At 32.5% G+C, this 19,981-nt stretch overlaps 1 protein-coding gene across 1 annotated transcript in view; it reads left to right on the top strand.

The window, feature by feature from the left end:
• Nucleotides 1-19,981, top strand: part of ZFC3H1 (zinc finger, C3H1-type containing) — a 51,401-nt gene that overhangs the window by 11,495 nt on the left and 19,925 nt on the right. The window contains exons 3-18 of the mRNA XM_012642066.1: nt 2,056-2,120; nt 5,241-5,439; nt 5,696-5,919; nt 7,233-7,356; nt 9,249-9,346; nt 10,694-10,903; nt 11,106-11,270; nt 12,208-12,345; nt 13,890-14,011; nt 14,411-14,560; nt 16,764-16,938; nt 17,195-17,326; nt 17,706-18,248; nt 18,331-18,440; nt 19,283-19,414; nt 19,521-19,642. Of these exons, the coding sequence (XP_012497520.1) occupies nt 2,056-2,120; nt 5,241-5,439; nt 5,696-5,919; nt 7,233-7,356; nt 9,249-9,346; nt 10,694-10,903; nt 11,106-11,270; nt 12,208-12,345; nt 13,890-14,011; nt 14,411-14,560; nt 16,764-16,938; nt 17,195-17,326; nt 17,706-18,248; nt 18,331-18,440; nt 19,283-19,414; nt 19,521-19,642 (2,709 nt within the window). The remainder of the gene's footprint in view (nt 1-2,055; nt 2,121-5,240; nt 5,440-5,695; nt 5,920-7,232; nt 7,357-9,248; nt 9,347-10,693; nt 10,904-11,105; nt 11,271-12,207; nt 12,346-13,889; nt 14,012-14,410; nt 14,561-16,763; nt 16,939-17,194; nt 17,327-17,705; nt 18,249-18,330; nt 18,441-19,282; nt 19,415-19,520; nt 19,643-19,981) is intronic.

Raw genomic sequence — 19,981 nt, 5'->3', positions numbered from 1 at the left:
GCTGCCATTTTTAATAGATGAATGAGATCCTAATCAACCAACAGTTTTCTCATGACCTAATGAAACTCATAGGTTTCTCATGTAGGAGAAAAATGTAGTTCTTTCTCTATTCATTATTGGAAAGCTGTTTGTCTTCATTTTTTTCCCGTTTATTTTTGTCTAATAGTCATTACTAGTCACATGTTTTTTGAAATAAGGTCAATTTTGTTGTAATGGGACACATGGATTCCTAAATATCACCACACTGCAGAATTGTGCAGTAAAAATCAGAGTGTGTGGAGAAAATAAGGTTAGAGGAACAGCACTCAAACTTTGTTGGTGACACATAAAAAAAAGATAGGAATTAAAGAAAAATGATAGCATAGCTTTACATGTTAAATGAATTTAAAAAATGCTTGAAATATTATAATACATGCCAGTTTATCCAGAAAAAGTCTTAAAGTGTGCTTGTGGAAGTAGGTTTGCAGCTTATGCATTGTTATGAAGTGGAGCAAGGAGTGTTATCTGAAATCAGACAGTAAGTTGTAGCACTAGATGTGAAGGGGTGTGGCACATAACATACACAATGAACTGTGATAGCTGATAGGTGTTTGAAGTATGTGTGGTCTGTATATTCCTACAAGGCTCAGATCACTTTCTGCATTATTAGTGTTTCTCTGAGACAAACCACATATAAGTAGATGTAAAATCTGAGTTATGCTCAAGTTATTTTCTAATATACCAATCATGTTGCAACAAATTCACATTTATAGAATTAGCCCTATAGCAGAACTCATCTATCTTGAAATTTGATCATTGCCTTCTATTTACTTTGACTGAGGTGTTTGATCAGTCATTTCTCTCCTTATTGAATAAGTTGCATATTCTTTCACCAGTAGATTCACTTGAGCAATCAAATTAGGATGTTTGGAACACTGACAGGTGTGGTATTGTGGAAAAAAACTTGGGCTTAGAGTTTAGATCTAGTTTAAATCTTCGTGTTGCAACTTTGCTGTGTAATCTTGAAAGATTTGTGAGTTTTTTACTTCATCTGTTTTAACTACAAAAATATCTTAATACTATTGTAAATATACTATAACCATATTATGTGATTTGTAAACCTGTTGTAGATTAAATAATATATACATGTAAAATTTTGTACACTGCTTCATTGGAAATCTGAGCCTAGGCTACATTTCTGGAAAATGTGGATGAACTTAATTTTGTTGATACTTAAACTGCCTTTGCTAATGCTTTTCTAGATAAATAGAAGACCAGTTCTTTGATACATAAGTCCAATACTGTCTTTTTTTTTTTTCTTTTTCTTTTTTTTTTTGAGACAGAGTCTCACTCTGTTGCCTGGGCTAGAGTGCTGTGGCGTCAGTCTAGCTCACAGCAACCTCAAACTCCTGGGCTCAAGTGATCCTCCTGCCACAGCCTCCCAAGTATCTGGGAATACAGGCATGTGCCACCATGCCTGGCTAATTTTTTTTTTTTCTATATATTTTTAGTTGTTCAGCTAATTTCTTTCTATTTTTAGTAGAGACAGGGGTCTCGCTCTTGCCCAGGCTGGTCTCGAACTCCTGAGCTCAAACAATTGCCTGCCTCGGCCTCCCAGAGTGCTAGGATTACAGGCATGAGCTACCGCTCCCGGTCCAATACTGTCTTGAAATGTTGAATTCACTTCAACTTTAGAGAACTGAATTAATTTAATCATTATTCTATCTGTGGATAATCTATCTTATAATGAAGCTTTGTTTCTTGAATATCTACTCTATAAATTCTATTCTTATTTGAAATAGTTTTAGTTCAGAAGTCATTTTATCAAAGAATAGTTTTAATTTATTTAATATTTTATATCATTTGCCTCATAAGTTTCAGAATTGAGGCTGCTACGAGAAGTTTGTTTAGATTTTCATTCTCTTTAATGGAATTCTTTCTTTTTGGTTGAGAAATTGAAAAAATGAGACCCTTTATTGATAACCTTTACTACTAAATATTATATAGCATTATTTTATTTTAGATTGATTATGACTATCTTTTAGAGTATTCAAAAGATGCTATTTTATTTTAAAGGATTAGAAGATAAAGAACAAAACTTAACAAGAAGAATTAATACCTCAGATATTCTATCTGAAAAGGTAAGATACTGCTTTGTGGGATTGGATATCTCTGTAAGACCTATCTTGCATTGCTTTAGTCTGTTCTTTTGGAGGGAAATCCTATCTTGCTTTCCACTCATTTTCTTTGATCATTGATATAACCCCATTTCGACATAAGCCTTAAAGATAAGAAATTCTGGAGAGACGTCTTTCTACTGGGTTCTGCAAGTTATATTTAATTGAAGTGTTATACATACTCATAGGTGACCTTATTGATTGTTTTTTGAAACTTTCAGTTTTGATTCAGAGATTTTCTAGTTTTCGTGGATCATCCTGTGTGGGAAAGTTTTGGAGTTAGGTAGACCTTGACCTGGTGTCAAATTCTAGTTCCTCTTTTTATTAGCTGAGTGACTTTGTGTGAGCTATTTAGCCTTTGTTTGCCTCCATTTTCTTTTCTGCAAAATGACTTTCATGTCATCTGTTCTCTGGGTTGCTGTGAGGCTTCATAAAGTACAGAGCATCAAGCACTGTGTTTAACATGTAATAGGCAGTCGATAACACAAGCCTTTTCTTTATCGTATTAGAGATTTGAAATATCTGTAGTTTCTTCTATTGAGATATTTCAATTTGTTTCTATGCGTAAATCGAAATAATCCAAAGAGCCAAGGAGCTTTAGGAAAAGATGGTCTTGAATTTAGGACTGATAACATAACATATAGTTTTTAATATCTTCACAATTATTCTATGAAGTAAATTGACATTATGTATCTTTTACAGATGAGGTAGGATTCATTTGGGTAAATTAAGTGACTTGCCTAAAGATATGTAGGAATTAAGTGCCAGAACAAGTAGTTGAATGACTCCTACTTGTTCAGTGCTCTTGCTGTTGAAGTAGCTACTTCAAGTAGCATATGTATATATGCTTGTTGTGTTGTATAACAGAATCAGTTGTTTCTTTCTTTCATTCCAAAGGAAGTAACTACAAAAAGTAATCAGACTTTTAAGTCTCAATGGAACAGTGATGATAACTTTATTTTAGTTAAACTAGATTTCCATTGTTTTCTACAATAATGAAAATGTTCTATAACTGCACTCTCCAATTTGGTAGCCATTAGCCTCATGTGGCTATTAAGAACTTGAAATGTGATTAATGTGACTTAGGTACAAATTTGAAAATTCAGTTTGCCACATGTGAGCTGGGCACAGTGGCTCACATCTGTAATCCCAGCACTTTGGGAGGCTGAGGCAGGAGGATTGCTTGAGCCCAGGAGTTTGAGACCAGCCAGGGCAACATAGAGAGAGAGACCTTGTCTCTACAAAAGATAAAAAATTCACTGGGTGTGGTGGAGTGGACCTATAGTCTCAGCTTCTTGGGAGGCTGATGGAGGAGTATTGCTTGAGCCCAGGAATTTGAGGTTACAGTGAGCTGTGATCATGCCACTGCACTCCAGCCTAGGCAATACATTGAGACCCTATCTCTTTACAAAAAAAAAAAAAAGCCATGTGCAGCTCATTGCTACCATATTGAACAGCTCAGCTCTGGAATTTCAGTACCAAGCAATAAAATTGGCATGTTTAAGTGACTTAGAGATAAAAAAAAAAAAAACATGATAATTTAAAAATTATTGTTTACATGTTATTTCACAACAAGCGGAAAGGGTAACTATGTCCTGGTTTGGTTGAACTGAAGTACTGATGTATATGATGGTAGTTTAATAAGAGATTATAGTAGTTCATATTCAGGTGACACTATAAGTTTGGATCCACTGTTTTCTTTATGCTTAAGAATAGAAAGCATTTAATTGTATTTTAGAAAAAGTATAATTACAATTCACCTATAAGAAAAAGTTACTGGATAAGTGGACCATAACCTTTTGGAATCTTGGATTGTCTCGATGACTCCTTTCCTTTCCATACACACACATAAAGGAAAAACATACATAGTTTTGCACTTAACTTTAGGGGTGGAGCAGTCAAAGAAGCCTCCCATTAAAATCCATGGACTCAACTGGGCACCATGGCTCACGCCAGCAATCCTAGCACTCTGAGAGGGCGAGGCGGGAGGATTTCTTGAGGTCAAGAGTTTGAAACCAGCCTGAGCAAGAGTAAGACCCTGTCTCTACCAGAAATAGAAAAAATTAGCCAGGTATGATGGCATGAACTTGTAGTCCTAACTACTTGGGAGGCTGAGGCAGGAGGATCGCTTGAGCCCAGAAGTCTGAGGTGGCGGTGAGCTGTGGTGACGTCATTGCACTCTAGCCAGGGCAACAAAGCAAGACTCTGCCTTAAAAAAAAAAAAAAAAAAAAAATCCATTGACTCCAGTTAAGAACATTTGCTTAAGAACCTGACATTTCCAGTTATATTTTAGCTTTAATATGGAGAATAGATTAATTTTTAAAATTATCTCAAGAAAAGACAGCAAAAATGAATGAAATGAAAAAATTAAGTTATTTCAATTTGAAAAAGTTCTCAAACATCTGCCTTTAACATCTTCCTGTTTTAGCTTCTGTGAAGAAGTCTTGTGTGTTCAAAATATTTTAAATATTGAGATAAGTTTCTATAGCTTTAGAACACATAATAGTCAAATGTAAGCAAATCTCTATAGATTTTTATTTTCAGTGGTACTTTAAAGAATTTAAAAATACATAAAAAAGGAAAGTTTGCAAATTTGAGTCTTGACATTCAGTGAATCTGTTCTCTGTATTACATGTGAGGCTAGAAAATCACATGATTATGGAACCAATTCATTCTCATTCTTTACCTCTCCTGGGTTCTTGATATCTACTTGTATTTGCTGCCATCAGATTTTTACTCTCTCAGGTTTGGGAAGCTCTTTTAAATGCTAATCTCTAATTCCTAGTTTTCCCTTTTTGCATCATCCTGTTCTGTCAGTTATACCCTCCTTGTCCCAACCCTGCATATTTACACGTGTACACATATACCTTCCACAGATTGATATTCTGTTTGTATTAAAGGCATTAAATTAGGATCTTGGGCTACAGTAAGTAAATTCGTTTCCTTATTTTATCTGTATTTGCCCTTTAAATAATTGTTGTAAAACTAACTTTAAATTCTAATCATAAAGATTTGACTTGGTGAAATGTTTGAGGCTAAATTATAGAATTTAAAATTTTTAACTGTTTCTTTTTGCTTTAAAGAAACTTGGTGAAGATGAAGAGGAGCTATCTGAATTACAGCTCCGTCTTTTGGCTCTTCAGTCAGCCAGTAAAAAATGGCAACAAAAAGAACAGCAGGTGATGAAAGAAAGCAAAGAAAAGTTGACTAAAATGAAAACTGTACAGCAAAAAGTTAAAACCAGTACAAAAACACATTCGGCCAAAAAAGTTAGCACTACAGGTGATCATTTCTGTTAAATTTTTAAAATTGAATTAATATGTCCGTATAGTTTCTAGATTTTAATTCAGAAAGCTTTGAGTTTGGGGAATTATAGGGCCCTAAAGTGGAAGATAATCCTATATAAACAGAACTTAGAGGAGCAGCTGTATAGATGATTCAGTGATGATTAAAATAATTTTTAAAGTCTTATTTTCTTTTATCTCCTATAAAATTCTAACTCTAACAGATACTAATGTTTATGTATTTTCATCTATAGCCAAACAAGCATTGAGGAAACAGCAAACTAAGGCATGGAAGAAACTACAGCAACAAAAAGAACAGGAAAGACAGAAAGAGGAGGATCAGCGGAAACAAGCTGAAGAAGAAGAGAGAAGGAAAAGAGAAGAAGAAATCAGAAAAATTCGAGATCTCTCAAATCAGGAAGAGCAGTACAATCGATTCATGAAATTGGTTGGTGGAAAGAGGAGATCAAGAAGCAAAGTAAGAAATGCAGAAATGTAAAGTCAAAATATTACTCAGATTTAAGTGTTCTTAGTCTTATAGATTCTGTCAAATAAGAGAAACTGCAAATATCTTATGTTTGATAGATCTTATTACATAAATAACTCTTGGGGAGAAAGGAAAGTAGATTATAATTGGGAATGAGTCTTTCATAGTTATAGGTGTTAGAAAAAATTAAAGGAAGACTAAAATTATGGTTAGCAAAAACTGCTTCTAGCTTTTTTATCATTTTCTATGTAGATGAAAATAGGATTACTAAATTGTGGTGAGGACTTATTTCAAAAATGTCTGTTTCTGAAGTACAGGGGTAGAATTTCATTAGTTTTTTATTGTTTAGTAATGTAGAATGAGAAGTGTGTCACAATTAATTGGTATGGATTATTTTAAAGAATGTTAAATCATCATATAGTAATAACCTTAGTGCATATGGCTATTTTATATTTAATCATCATGCATTTGTTGAACATTTACTATGTATAAGTCATTGATAATGTCTTTAAGAATACATTTGTGAATGTACTTATAAAGAATAGAGGGATGTTAAAGAATAAGTTCTTTAATTAAGGAGAGTCAGGAGGTAGGTTTGCCTAAGCAAGGAATATTGTAAGTATTATAAATATTCATGCTTTGATTATAAATATTCATGCTTTGAACTTTTAAAAAGTACTTTGATAGAATCTTTTTCTAGAGATAAGTATTATTTGCACATTACCTTTCTACCTCCATGTAGATAGGTTTTGCTAGTTTTTAGTTATTAATAGTTATTAACTCTGTGAGTGGAACGTCATAAGTAAAAAAGGAAACACAATAGACAAACACATTGACCTAGAATTTCAAGTTTTCAGGTGTCACTAATTTATTCATAATTAAAATATTACTGAATTTTTTGGAAATATTGTTACTATAGTCTTCATGACATAAAACTTGTATATTTATTCCTGTGGTTTTTTTAATCATACGGAAGACGTGTTTAAGAGCTTGGTGTCATTTAATAGAGGAATAGCTAATTATTTAGTGGCTCAGCTAACTATAGGGGATTTCATTTATATAGATAGTACTTACTAGATTTCCATTTTCTATCTGGTGATGCAATTATAAAATGTCAACCACAGTGTACCTGTCATGTAAACTGAATTTCCCAAATCAGATGTGATAGGCAGATCTAACTGAATCACGATGATTTTTGATACTGTTTCCTAGAAGATAATTATCAATTCATTTGTGATTTATAGTTTAAGAATAGCCTAAGACAGAAAATGCTTTGAAACTAAAAAATAATGTTGTATACTTAGTCTTCAGATCCTGACCTGAGGCGATCCTTAGATAAGCAACCTACTGATAGTGGAGGAGGTATTTATCAATATGACAACTATGAAGAAGTTGCTATGGATACAGATAGTGAAACCAATTCTCCAGGTATGAGCTGTACTTGAAACATTTGTGTATTTACAGTTATGAGAGAATGATCATTAAGCTACCCAAAACCTTGAAAGAAGTGAGATTTGCTGATGGAATGTGTAATCATGGACATTATTTGGTATTCTAAATACTTAGCAAACTTTAAATAAGTTATGTTAACCTTTATTTCCAAGTGTTTCTACATAGCCTTTAAGTAAAAAAAAGCATTGTTTAAAGTCTGTTTGATCTTAAAAGTGAAGATTGTGGGAAAGATGAGAACACTACTCCTTTAAAAAAAAACCATAACAAACCCTTGATATCCAAGAATCTTTCTGCTTTAGTTAAAGAAAGAAAGAAAGATTTTTTTTGCTATTAGGCTTCCTATCTCCTTCCAGTAATGATACATTGTAGGAATTCGGAGATGGAAAGTGATACTGGTAGCATCTCAGGAAAGGTTAATTAGGATTGGTCAGGGCTGTATCTCCATTAAATTGCATAGTCTAGAATCTGACTCTATCTTTGAGGGTCAGAACTTGCTTTTGTTGATGTTCAGGAGTGATTGGCTGTGAGAGACCTCTTCTCTCACTAATTTGAAAACATAAGACAGAGACAGATAACAATGCAGTTGGCATTCCAGGAACAGCCAAAGACCACCTGATCAGTGTATTTCTCCCTGTGGTCATATTATGAGACCAAATCAAAACTAGAGTCCTACTTTGGTGTGTCTAGACTAGAGACAAAGCAAAATAGATATTATTTGGCTAATGTTTACCAAAAGTGCTTATTTTCAGGTTGTTTTAAGCTGATGTTTGATAATCTTACATTATGTTTTGATTTTATAATTTAACTTTCTTTGATCAATCTTTAATCTTCTTATTTTCAGATTCTTGGATGATTTTTTATAATTCCCAAGTATTGACAATATTAATATTCTGTATTTCTATAAAATGACTTTGTGATCTATGCTTTTTAAATAATTTTATAAAAAATTATTATCCAGAGAACATATTCCCCACTCAGCTTTGTCAAATTTTAACTTTTTGCCATGTTAACTGCAAATATTTATATTTTTAAGAAGTAAAATGTTCTAAAGATCAATGTATATGCAGATGATCTCATTTGGACCTCAAGGCAACCCCATAGGCACGGGCAATATTACCCATTTCCAGAAAATTACCCAAGGCATGGGTAATATCTGTATTGACTTGTGAGACAAATAGGATAAAGAAGGAATGTTAGAGTTTCCCTAAGGTTATATAGTTAGTGGGTAGTAAGAGTAGTCTTTGAATCTGCCATATTTTAGTGAGCCTAAGAAATCATTAAGGCAAAATGCATAATTATTTTTATCTGCTACCAAGGGAAAAAATGCTAACAGTTTAACTGAGATGAATTGATTGTAATTATTTTAGAATTAATGTGTGAAAAAATTCGCACCTTATTGATTAAATACACTAAGTAGTTCTTCTCATTCCTAGTTTTATTTACTTTCTACACAGCTTATATAGTCCGTGTCCTCAGTTTTCTTTGCTGGGAAGAAATGGCACTTTGGCAGGATTCAGGGGTATTTTTTGTTTCATTACTTCTTAAAAAGCATGTTTTTCAAAAAAAATATATATATCTTTTAACCTTTCCTGATCTGTTCCCTACTGTCATCATTAGGTGAGAAGTGGAACAACATGAGACTTTTGAGGGACTAATTGTCAGCTTAAAGTGAATTGGCTGACTTTATGTGATGATGTAACAATTTTAAGTGGGTAGAGGTGGCGGACTCATGGGGATTAAAAATTTTGTCAGAGATTGATAAAATCTAATTTGCATTCAACCTAGATGTATTTCTTATACCATAGATTTAATATATTTTTGTCGAGGTATTTGTATTATTAAACTCTTATCAAAAAAATTTTTTATAGCTCCTTCACCAGTACAACCACCGTTCTTCTCTGAATGTTCATTGGGGTATTTTTCTCCAACACCATCTATTTCTTTGCCTCCACCACCTCAGGTTTCTGTAAGTCAGAATTGATATGATTTCTAAGAAAATTATTGTGTTGCCTTGTCTTTTCTAATTTTATAAAAACTGGCATGTAATTAATGAATAGTTAGGTTTGAAGAGGGCTTAAAAATTATAATTGCTTACCAGAATTAATAGCAATGAAATATATAGAATAAACAGTTGTGCGTTTACTGGCGAGCTATCCATCTGGTAGATTTTTTTCATAGCTAAATTTTTAAATTTCATGTTGACTTTATTTGAGCATTTAGCACATCTTCTTTCTTCCCTTTGCTTCTCAGCTAGTAACTAGTCAGAAAATTTATTCCAAAGCATAATAAAAGTTATCTACTGTTTTGACTTATCTCTTTCTTGGGGAATTAGGATTTACCTGTGTTAGGATACTTTCAAATATTAATTCTCCCCTTTCTTCACTTTTGATGAGTACAGTTATTTTTAACTTGAAAAATCCAACAAAGGAAAAGCGTTTCCCATGGAAATTTATTTTTCCCCCTATCTTCCACTTAAAAGAACTACCAATCCCCCATTTAAAAAGAAAAAAAAGGAAGTGGGAGAATCACAGAGTAAAAGTTTTGAAGTTATTTCTAGATTGAGAGGGCCTAGAAATCAAACTGAGTATCTCAGTAGGTAAGAGAACCTTTCCATTTTGCATTTCCTAGGTAGACATAGACATCTTGTGTCTTCCTAGGATGGATGTTTACGGTGAGGGGAATGTTAGAGCAGAGAGTGAGAGAGAAAACAACCCTTTTTTTCCTTCCTTGAAATGTTTTCTTCTGGGAAATGGAGAATAAATGAGCTCAGTGCCAAGAGCAATGCTGGACGATCTTGAAGCAGAAACATTCCAAACTCAGGGAATTGTATAAAAATTAGTTTCCTTTATAGATAATCTCTAAGAAGCCATTTTATGAGAGTTGTCATGATTCTTCTTGGAACTTAATTAAGGTACTTTGGACTGTTATTCCCAGAATCCCTTTGGTTCCTAGTTTTTACTTTTTACTTATATTATGTTTTTGGTTTTAGTATCTCTGTTTGTTTTCGGATAGCCATCTAGAAGGAAAGCCCCTGTGTAATTTAATTTCTATGTCTTCTAGAAGGCTAAATGTAGATAAAAGTGGGAACAGAGATTTCAAATATTGTTGATTTTTTAAAAATTGCAAAATTAGCACTTTTTCATGGTTGAATATTGAATCTTGGGTTAGTTTTAAATTTACAGTATACTTAGTTTCCTTATAGCTAAAATAATAACCTAAAGTTTACTTTTTTCTAATTTAATATTGCTGCAGAGATGAACATTTGCAGTTGATAAAATTTGCATTGTAATTATTATTTCTTTTTAAAAAATAGTCTATGCCACCTTTGAGCCAGCCTTATGTGGAAGGCTTGTGTGTTTCTCTTGAACCTCTACCTCCTCTGCCACCTTTACCACCTCTCCCACCTGAAGATCCAGAACAGCCTCCAAAGCCACCTTTTGCAGATGAGGAAGAGGAGGAAGAAATGCTGCTTCGAGAAGAGCTCCTTAAATCTCTAGCAAATAAAAGAGCTTTTAAGCCAGAGGTAATTTAGGCATCTGAATCTCTAGGTGGTGCTCTTGAGCTTAGTTTTAGGGTACTCCTACTTTTTTTCTGTTTATTTGGGATTCATTAGGCTTTTCAGCAAAGTAGGAATAAGTCTTATACTGATTTGCTTAAGATTTTTAAAGATGATAGAAGTTTCTTTTTATGTAGTAATGTTTTACAGCAGTCTCTTTCTTACTTAGGAAACATCCAGTAATAGTGACCCACCTTCACCTCCAGTTCTGAACAATTCACAGCCTGTGCCAAGAAGCAATCTATCAATAGTCAGTATTAATACAGTATCTCAGCCTAGGATACAGAATCCAAAGTTTCACAGAGGACCTCGTCTTCCACGAACTGTGATCTCGGTAAAAACAGACAAAAAATTTAGTATTTTATTCAAGTGGGTTGTGAGAAATTTGTATGAAGTTTTGCTGCCCTGTTCCCACCCCCTGGTTTATTTATATATGCACGTATATTCATATAAATACAAATTGTAAAAATTTATTTTTTATTGATGAAGTGAGAGCAGTGTCTTCACTAAACTGGTCGTGTTTGGTGATAGAGTATTTGGGGAAGTTTTATTCTCATCAGAGTGTGGTATGCTATTCTCTGCCATTTCTTCAACTTTTTTCCTATAAAAATGGTTCATTCGGATTTTCTATCTTTTCTGGAGTCAGTTTTAACAACATGTATGTTTTTTATTTTTCTCATCTCTTTTTATACTTAGCTCATATTTTCAAACCAGTGACTGTACTATAATGGAATGATTTATTTGTGATGTTTGTTAAAGGACGTTGAATGACAGTTTTCTACCTTGTTTTCTGATGGCTTCAAAGTAAAGTAAATGGAGTAAAGCCAAGTTGAAATCTTGCCTGTGTTAGGGAAACCAGCTTTGGCAACTTAACCCTCTATGTGTAACCACAAAGACTACAACATTTTTTAAATTATTAAATAGCATTATTAAAATAATTTTTCTTTGGTTTTAAAAGGGTTAATTTAGATGGCATTATGGTTCTTTATAGAATGTTAAAGAAAATAAAATTTAATGAGGGAGGTAATCATGGTAATGTCTAGAAAGACTTAAAGAATATAGAATATTGGTGGAGTGCGATATAATCAATTATGTAATATAACCAGAAGGAGCCATAGGCAGTTTACTTGGAACCCATTATTTTTGTGGATTGAAATTCAGAAAGGTTAAAAACTTGTCCAAGGCTGTATGTGCCCCCTCATTGTGGTAGAGCCAGTAAAAGAATAGACATACTTTTCTTATCAAGAGTAACAAATATATTGTCTTTGTAGCTTCCAAAGCATAAATCAGTGGTTGTAACACTAAATGATTCAGATGATAGTGAATCTGATGGAGAGGCTTCCAAGTCAACAAATAGTGTTTTTGGTGGATTAGAGTCCATGATTAAAGAAGCAAGACGAACTGCTGAGGTAGGTGCAATAATGAAAGGTGAAAAGAAAGATGATCTGTCAACAATTATTAAAGTTTATATTTTCCTGATAATTAGACCTTAGAGTTAAAGATTATTAATACAGGGATTCGTGGACATATTTTAAGTATTTGTGCTATTAGGACTTTAAATAATGAAGCATGTATCAATTTAGATCAATTTTACTATTAAAAATCTCCTTAATATGTGTTTCCTATGAACTAGTCCCTTCAAAATAGTAAAATTGGATAATTCTCCTGTGTACTACGGAGGTTTATTGTTTCAGAATTGTTTTATGTTATCAGAAAACAGTTCTTATTAAAGTGTATGATCTAAGTACAACTTTTATTCTTTTTCCCTATTACAACAATTGTTTAGAAATGATTTAATTCAATTATTTTCCAAACTGTAGGTCTTGACTAGGTGGTTTATACAATTAATTTGATAGGTATCAACCAACATTGTTTTAGAAAAAGGAATAGAAAATAATGAAGATATTCAGGTATTTCTAAATGTATTCAGTATACACTGGGTTACAATGTGAAATACAATTTTTTTTTTATTTACAGAAAGTGAGTTTAGCAATGTCACAGAGTACAAAGTAGTATACAAAAAGTAATTGTATCTCTAAATACTAGCAATGAATCACTGAAAATTAAAATTTAAAAATAACATCATTTATATTAGAGATCAAAACACAGCAAAAATACATGAAATCTCTGGGCATAAAACTAATAAAATATGCCCAAGATCAAGATGTTAAAATTTTATCTTTTTTTTTTTTTGAGACAGAGTCTCACTCTTTTTGCCCGGGCTAGAGTGAGTGCCGTGGCGTCAGCCTAGCTCACAGCAACCTCACACTCCTGGGCTCAAGCAATCCTTCTGCCTCAGCCTCCCGAGTAGCTGGGACTACAGGCACGCGCCACCATGCCCGGCTAATTTTTTCTATATATTTTTAGTTGTCCGATTAATTTCTTTCTATTTTTAGTAGAGACGGGGTCTCGCTCTTGCTCAGGCTGGTTTCCAACTCCTGAGCTCAAACAATCCGCCCGCCTCGGCCTCCCAGAGAGCTAGGATTACAGGCGTGAGCCACCGCGCCCGGCCTTAAAATTTTATCTTGAAATCAAAATACACCTAAATATATTGAGAAACATACCATGATCATGGATTAAAATAAATAATACAGTTAAGATATCACTTCTCCCTATACTGTTCTTTAGATTGAGTGCAATTCAAATGAAATTGTAGTAAGATTTTTTTTTGTAAAACTAACAAATGAATTCTATTAGAATAGCCTAAACAATTTCGAAAAAAATTAGAGCAAAGTTGGAGGAATTACACTACCTACTTTAAGACTTACTATAAGACAACACAAATCAAAGCAGTGTGTGGTATTGGTAAAAGATTAGATAAATAGAAAAATTAAACATAATGGTCCATCCAGAATTATACCCACAGATAAATATATGGACAATTAATTTTTTTTAAATCTTAGTATGAAATTTTTGAAAGCTATTGATCTTGTTGACTTCAAATGTTTTTTAGCAAGCTTCAAAGCCAAAAGTACCTCCAAAATCTGAAAAAGAAAATGATCCTTTGCGAACACCTGAGGCTTTGCCTGAAGAAAAGAAGATTGAATATAGATTGTTAAAGGAAGAAATTGCCAAGTAAGTGTAATTTTATGTAGTTAGCTTTAAAGGTATATTCTGTTTTCAGAACTTCCTTTAGTCTATATAAGTTTATCGGCACTGGGAAATAAGTGATGATGTTTTTTTCCCAAGTTACAGTTTATGTTTTTGTAACTCACACAGAAGGGGGAGCCAGATGATCATGAAAACAATGATGCACTGTGACATAACCAGCTTAGAAAAAGATAAAAGGACTCAAAGAGAACTACAGTGTCATCTTTGAATGCCACCTCGGGTCATACATATTGGTCGTCATTCATTGTCGTTATTAGTCAATGTGATTAATGTTTTTATTTTGTGAAATAGAATACATTTTAAAGAAAAATAGTTTCAGTTTATTCTTGGGTGTAATGCATCTATCTTTATTGATTATTTTAGCCGCGAGAAACAGCGTTTGATTAAATCAGATCAGCTGAAGACAAGTTCATCATCCCCAGCCAGCTCTGATGTGGAAATTGATGGGATTGGCAGAATAGCGATGGTTACTAAGCAGGTTACAGATGCAGAAGCAAAACTTAAAAAACATAGGTGAGCCTTATTATTTTCACATATCTAATTATTATTGTATTTGATGGATATATTTTTATGGTGTGTCATTTATACGTATACTTACAGGATTACAGATTTTTACTTACACTTGGTAGAACTGTGGAAGTCTACCTTTTTGTTGAATTATGCATTTATATAACATCATAGAATGAACGTTTAAATAAAAATACTAAGCCTTCAAAAGAAAGTTGAGCCCTTCAGATTGATAACATGGCTCATCCATTGCTGAAAACATTTATAAAACTCTCCTCTTTGGAATTTTATTTAAAACTTCTGGCATGTTTTTTGGAATATCTTCATTGGAAGAACTATTCATCCATAGTTAATTTTTTTTGTTAAAGGTGAGCTTGATTGTTGGAAATAGTCATTCTCTAGTCTGATCAATGACATATGGTCAAATTATAGTGTTATAAAATATGAATATTAAGTTATGATCATAAAATTCTTGTTTTATGAAATGAGTATGCTGTTCGAGTGGTGACTGAAAATGTTGAGAATATGTGTAAAACCTCACAAGATGAACATACTGAATGATAGAATTCATTTGAATGTATTAGCATATATTTGATAGAAATAATTATATTATGGGTACATATTTTTTCCACTCCAAACATACTGCAGTTATTAGTTGATGAAGAGCAAAATGGTTTTAGTTATCCTCGACATTTCTGAGCTTGCTTCTGCCAGTCTGCTTTTAGGTTTACAAATTAAGGGGGAGGTTCTGTGTAAGACTTTTCATGTCCTATTTTTAGTAACTGACTAACCAGGTCTTAAACTTTAAACCATGGTAGTAAAAAGTTATTATAGTGTTGAATTAACTCTTAATGTTGAAAAATCATTAATAATATTTGAACAATTTAATGATCTTTAAAACAAGCTTGAAAAGTTCATTTATCCATAGTTAATTAAGGAAAAGAAATAAAAATTTACAGCTTCATTTCTAACATAATAGCCACTTGTGGTATTCTTTTTATTTTTTTAAGCCATGAGAAAGAATGTCATTTTATATATTTTAATAAGGCAACAGAGACATCTCAAGGAGATACTGACTGTGTAAGGCTTTATGTTAAATATACAAACATATGTTTTGTTTTTCATTTATGAGTAAGATATTAGATATTAAGTGTTCTGAACAAAATAAAATGCATTTTAAAATAGTGTTTATAAATGTTTTCAATTTTAAATATTTGTCTTGTGCTTAACTTACCATATTTCATTACATCTAAGGCATACCATTGTTTTATGTACTATTAAGAAAGAAAAATGCTGCTAGTTAAAACTATGATATGCAATAATGGCATCTTGATGTTAGAGATATGAAAAATGTGCTTCATAGATGAAATATGAATAAAATTTCCAAAATTATCAATGAGAAATGGTATTGTATATATTTTAAAAGAGTTTAAAATCATTTAGATTCTATTTAATGACTTTTATAACAAATGAAAAGTTTATAAAAACTCTCTATGTGTCTTTCCATTCCCTATCCTTTTTATCACATATTCTCTGTCTTTATGATTCATTCTAGATGTCAGTAGTTGTGACTAATGAAATCTGGTATCTTTTTGGAAACATGCTTCATTCTTTTTAACCACATATTCAGTAGTTTAAAATATTTAAAATCTTTTAAACATTGATATCTATGAATCTGTCTTTTCTGTTTTTCTGAGTTTCAAATTTATGTATGTATGATTATTTAAAAATTAGACTTTCCTCTCCCCTTCCTTGCCTTACTTTGGATAAAATGAGCTAGAGATGTATAAGTTAAGTAAATGTGCTTATGTTTATTAGATGTTTGAGTGTATATTAGGAACATCATAAATGAAACTGAACAATAGCAACTTTTCCTGTTTACCTCAACCCTCACTTCACTCATTGTTCAGGATCCATATAGGGTCAGATTCAGCCAACATTGAACATTCACTGTAAGCTTTACAACTGTAATTCACATTAACTCAGGCTTAAATGATATTTTTAAAAAAGATCAGACCCATAGTTGAAATTATAAAATATAACAGTGTCAATTTAAATACCTGTATGATTGATGAATATAGAAATATCCTTTTAAATTCTCGCCTGCATATTATAGATATGTTTTTTAAAATGGTCTACTACTTTGAAAATGTTTTACTCTGATAGTTTAGAAAAATATTAAATAAGGATTTTGTTATTTACTGTTTAGGATTCTCTTGATGAAAGATGAATCTGTTTTAAAGAATCTAGTGCAGCAAGAAGCTAAGAAGAAAGAATCTGTTAGAAATGCTGAAACAAAGATTACAAAACTCACGGAACAGCTTCAGGCAACTGAAAAAATTCTCAGTGTCAACAAAATGTTTTTGAAGAAGCTTCAGGAACAAGTAACGCTCCTGTTTTAAAAAATTAAAATATTATTAATATAATCTTCTGTTTACTACACACTTATAGGCCAAGTTTTCTGTAAGACCAAAAACCCCATAAAGTCATCAAAATATGTGTAAACTGTAGTTTTTCATTGAGACAGAATGGAATATTTTTATTTTCAGTTTAATACCCTAAAACTACAGTGTTTGAGAAGAAGAAATTTCCTCTCCAAAAGTTTTCATTTACATTTTCATAATTATTCTATATTTTCAGATTCACAAAGTTCAACAACGTGTTACAGTTAAGAAAGCTTTGACTCTAAAATATGGAGAAGAGCTTGCTCGGGCAAAGGCAGTGGCTAGTAAAGAAATAGGAAAACGTAAACTGGAACAAGATCGCCTTGGAGTAAGTTGTTTGTAGAAATATTTATTTTTGGAAAGCAGAAAGTTTTAATGATACTTTTGAGGGTAATAGATGTATAAAGTAACTTTTTCCTGTAAATTCAGAGAATAAGATTAAAGCTTTGTTTTTAAATGACATCCACATTTTTGGATGCTTACTTTAAAAAAATTTTTTTTGTCTTGACTTTGTTCTTTGGTTTTTTGTAGGTCATAGATTAACTAGCAAAACTGTTGGAGACGTATGTTAAACTCAGTTTTAGTCTCCATATTGATTTAGTTTTGTAATGTTGGCATTCTATTGTAGGGATAGCACGATTATTTTACCAAAAATTGTTTACAAAATCACAGCGATATAAAATATTTGTATCATTTTTCTTCCCCAGCCAAACAAAATGATGAGACTGGACAATTCTCCAGTATCAAGTCCAAGAAAGCATTCAGCAGAACTAATTGCTATGGAAAAAAGACGATTACAAAAACTTGAATATGAATATGCCCTGAAAATTCAAAAATTAAAAGAAGCCCGGGCTCTTAAGGCAAAGGAACAACAAAATATTCCTCCAGTTGTAGAAGAAGAAACTGAATTTTCTTTACCTCAACCCTCACTTCACGATCTGACGCAAGATAAATTAACCCTGGACACTGAAGAAAATGATGTTGATGATGAAGTTTTGTCTGGTTCAAACAGAGAACGAAGAAGATCCTTCTTAGAATCCAATTCTTTTACTAAACCTAACCTTAAGCACACTGATACCCCTAACAAAGAATGCATAAACAAACTTAATAAAAATACTGTAGAAAAACCAGAACTTTTTCTAGGGTTAAAAATTGGTGAATTGCAAAAATTATATTCAAAAGCTGACAGCCTAAAACAGCTGATTTTAAAAACCACTGCAGGCATTACAGAAAAGGTTTTGCATGGCCAGGTAACTGAACATTTCATATTTATAAAACTTAGAATTTGCCCCAGCCTTACTTGCCTTATAGAATTATTGTTTTTTTTTACAGGAGATTTCTGTGGATGTGGATTTTCTCACAGCACAGAGTAAAACAACAGAAATGAAGCCATGTCCTTTTAGACCCTACCATAGTCCTCTTCTAGTTTTTAAGTCCTACAGGTATAAAAGAAAGATTCAGTAAGGTTGAATTTCAGGATTACTCCTTGGTTCTTAATATTTTACCTTGAATATGCGATGAATGAAAAAGCAGTTGAATCATGGTCACTGGAAAATGGACCTGTCCTTTTAGGGAAAATAAAAATTACATGTGTTGCTGTTGGATTCACTGTGTCAGGAAGTGAGGTTTAGCTTACTCTTGGGTTTATCATTTCTTATCAAATTTCAGTTTCTGACTACTGGTAGAAATGTAGAGAATTCTGGATTTCTCTTTGTTAGGGATTTTAGGAAAAATAACCAAAGGATTTTTAATTTTTGGTTCTTAATTTTACTACTGTTCAGTCTAAAGAGTGCATTAGCCAGCCTTCATAAAATTTATTTAGACATTCTCAGATGATTAACTTTGTGGGAGGTTGTCCCACAAAGTTTTTAGACTTCTAGAAGTTGTGAGACTGTTAAATGGGTATATCATAAAATTATAAAGCACCTTCTAGGTAGTACAGACTTTTCCCCTATATTTGTGTGTGTGTGTGTGTTGGCTGGTGATGTGTGCAAGAAATACCAGTGTTGTACAGCATTTTATTATATGGTGAGAAAACACTACTTTCAGAATGCAGGGTTTTTTGTTTTCTATTTCAAATCTTTTATGTTCTTGGTATAAAAGTAGCTTGTTCCTGTCACTTGATACTCTGACTCTTTTCTAGGGTTAATTTTGGTATTAATTTAATTAGATAAGTAGTAAGTTCAAAGTATGGAAATCTTAACTGAGAAAGAAAAATTAAAATTTTCCTAGTTTTCTGAGGGATGTTTATGGAGCATAATGTGCCTATCCACTCTCTTTTTAGATTTAGTCCATACTATCGAACCAAGGAAAAACTTCCCCTAAGCTCAGTATCATACAGTAATATGATTGAACCGGATCAGTGTTTCTGCCGTTTTGATCTAACAGGAACGTGTAATGATGATGATTGTCAGTGGTGAGTTGTTTTTATTTGTGAACATTTGGTAATTTGCAAGGAGACCTTGGTTGCTTAACTCTAATATACACATGATTATCTTTGCTGTGTTGTTATTTTATTTTAGGCAGCATATAGAAGACTATACACTTAGCCGAAAACAGCTTTTCCAGGACATTCTGTCATATAATCTGTCTTTGATTGGTTGTTCAGAAACAAGCACTGATGAAGAAATTGCTGCTGCTGCAGGTTTTAAAGACTTCTTATTCTTCCCCAAGTGAAAATTTGAATTTAGGCAATTTAAAAATTTTATGTTTAGTTGTTGATGTTTTTAAATAGCTACAGTACTACAGTATATTCACCTATGTCCCTTATCTAGATCTGCTGTGTCCAATGTAGTAGCCACTAACCACATGTTGCTATTTAAATTTAAATTAATTAAAATTAAAGTAAAAATTTACTTCCTCAGTTACACTGGCCATATTTCAAGTGCTTAGTGGCCATGTGTGGCAAGTGCTTACCAATAGGACAACATAGACTTACTACATTTCCAATGCTATAGAAAGTTCTTTGGACAGAGCTCATCTA

The sequence above is a fragment of the Propithecus coquereli genome, unplaced genomic scaffold, assembly GCF_000956105.1.
Source record: "Propithecus coquereli isolate 6110/MARCELLA unplaced genomic scaffold, Pcoq_1.0 Scaffold172, whole genome shotgun sequence".
In the NCBI taxonomy this organism is placed as follows: domain Eukaryota; kingdom Metazoa; phylum Chordata; class Mammalia; order Primates; family Indriidae; genus Propithecus; species Propithecus coquereli.
The sequence above is the reverse complement of the archived record's forward strand: the minus strand, read 5'-3'. Positions and strand labels throughout refer to the sequence as shown.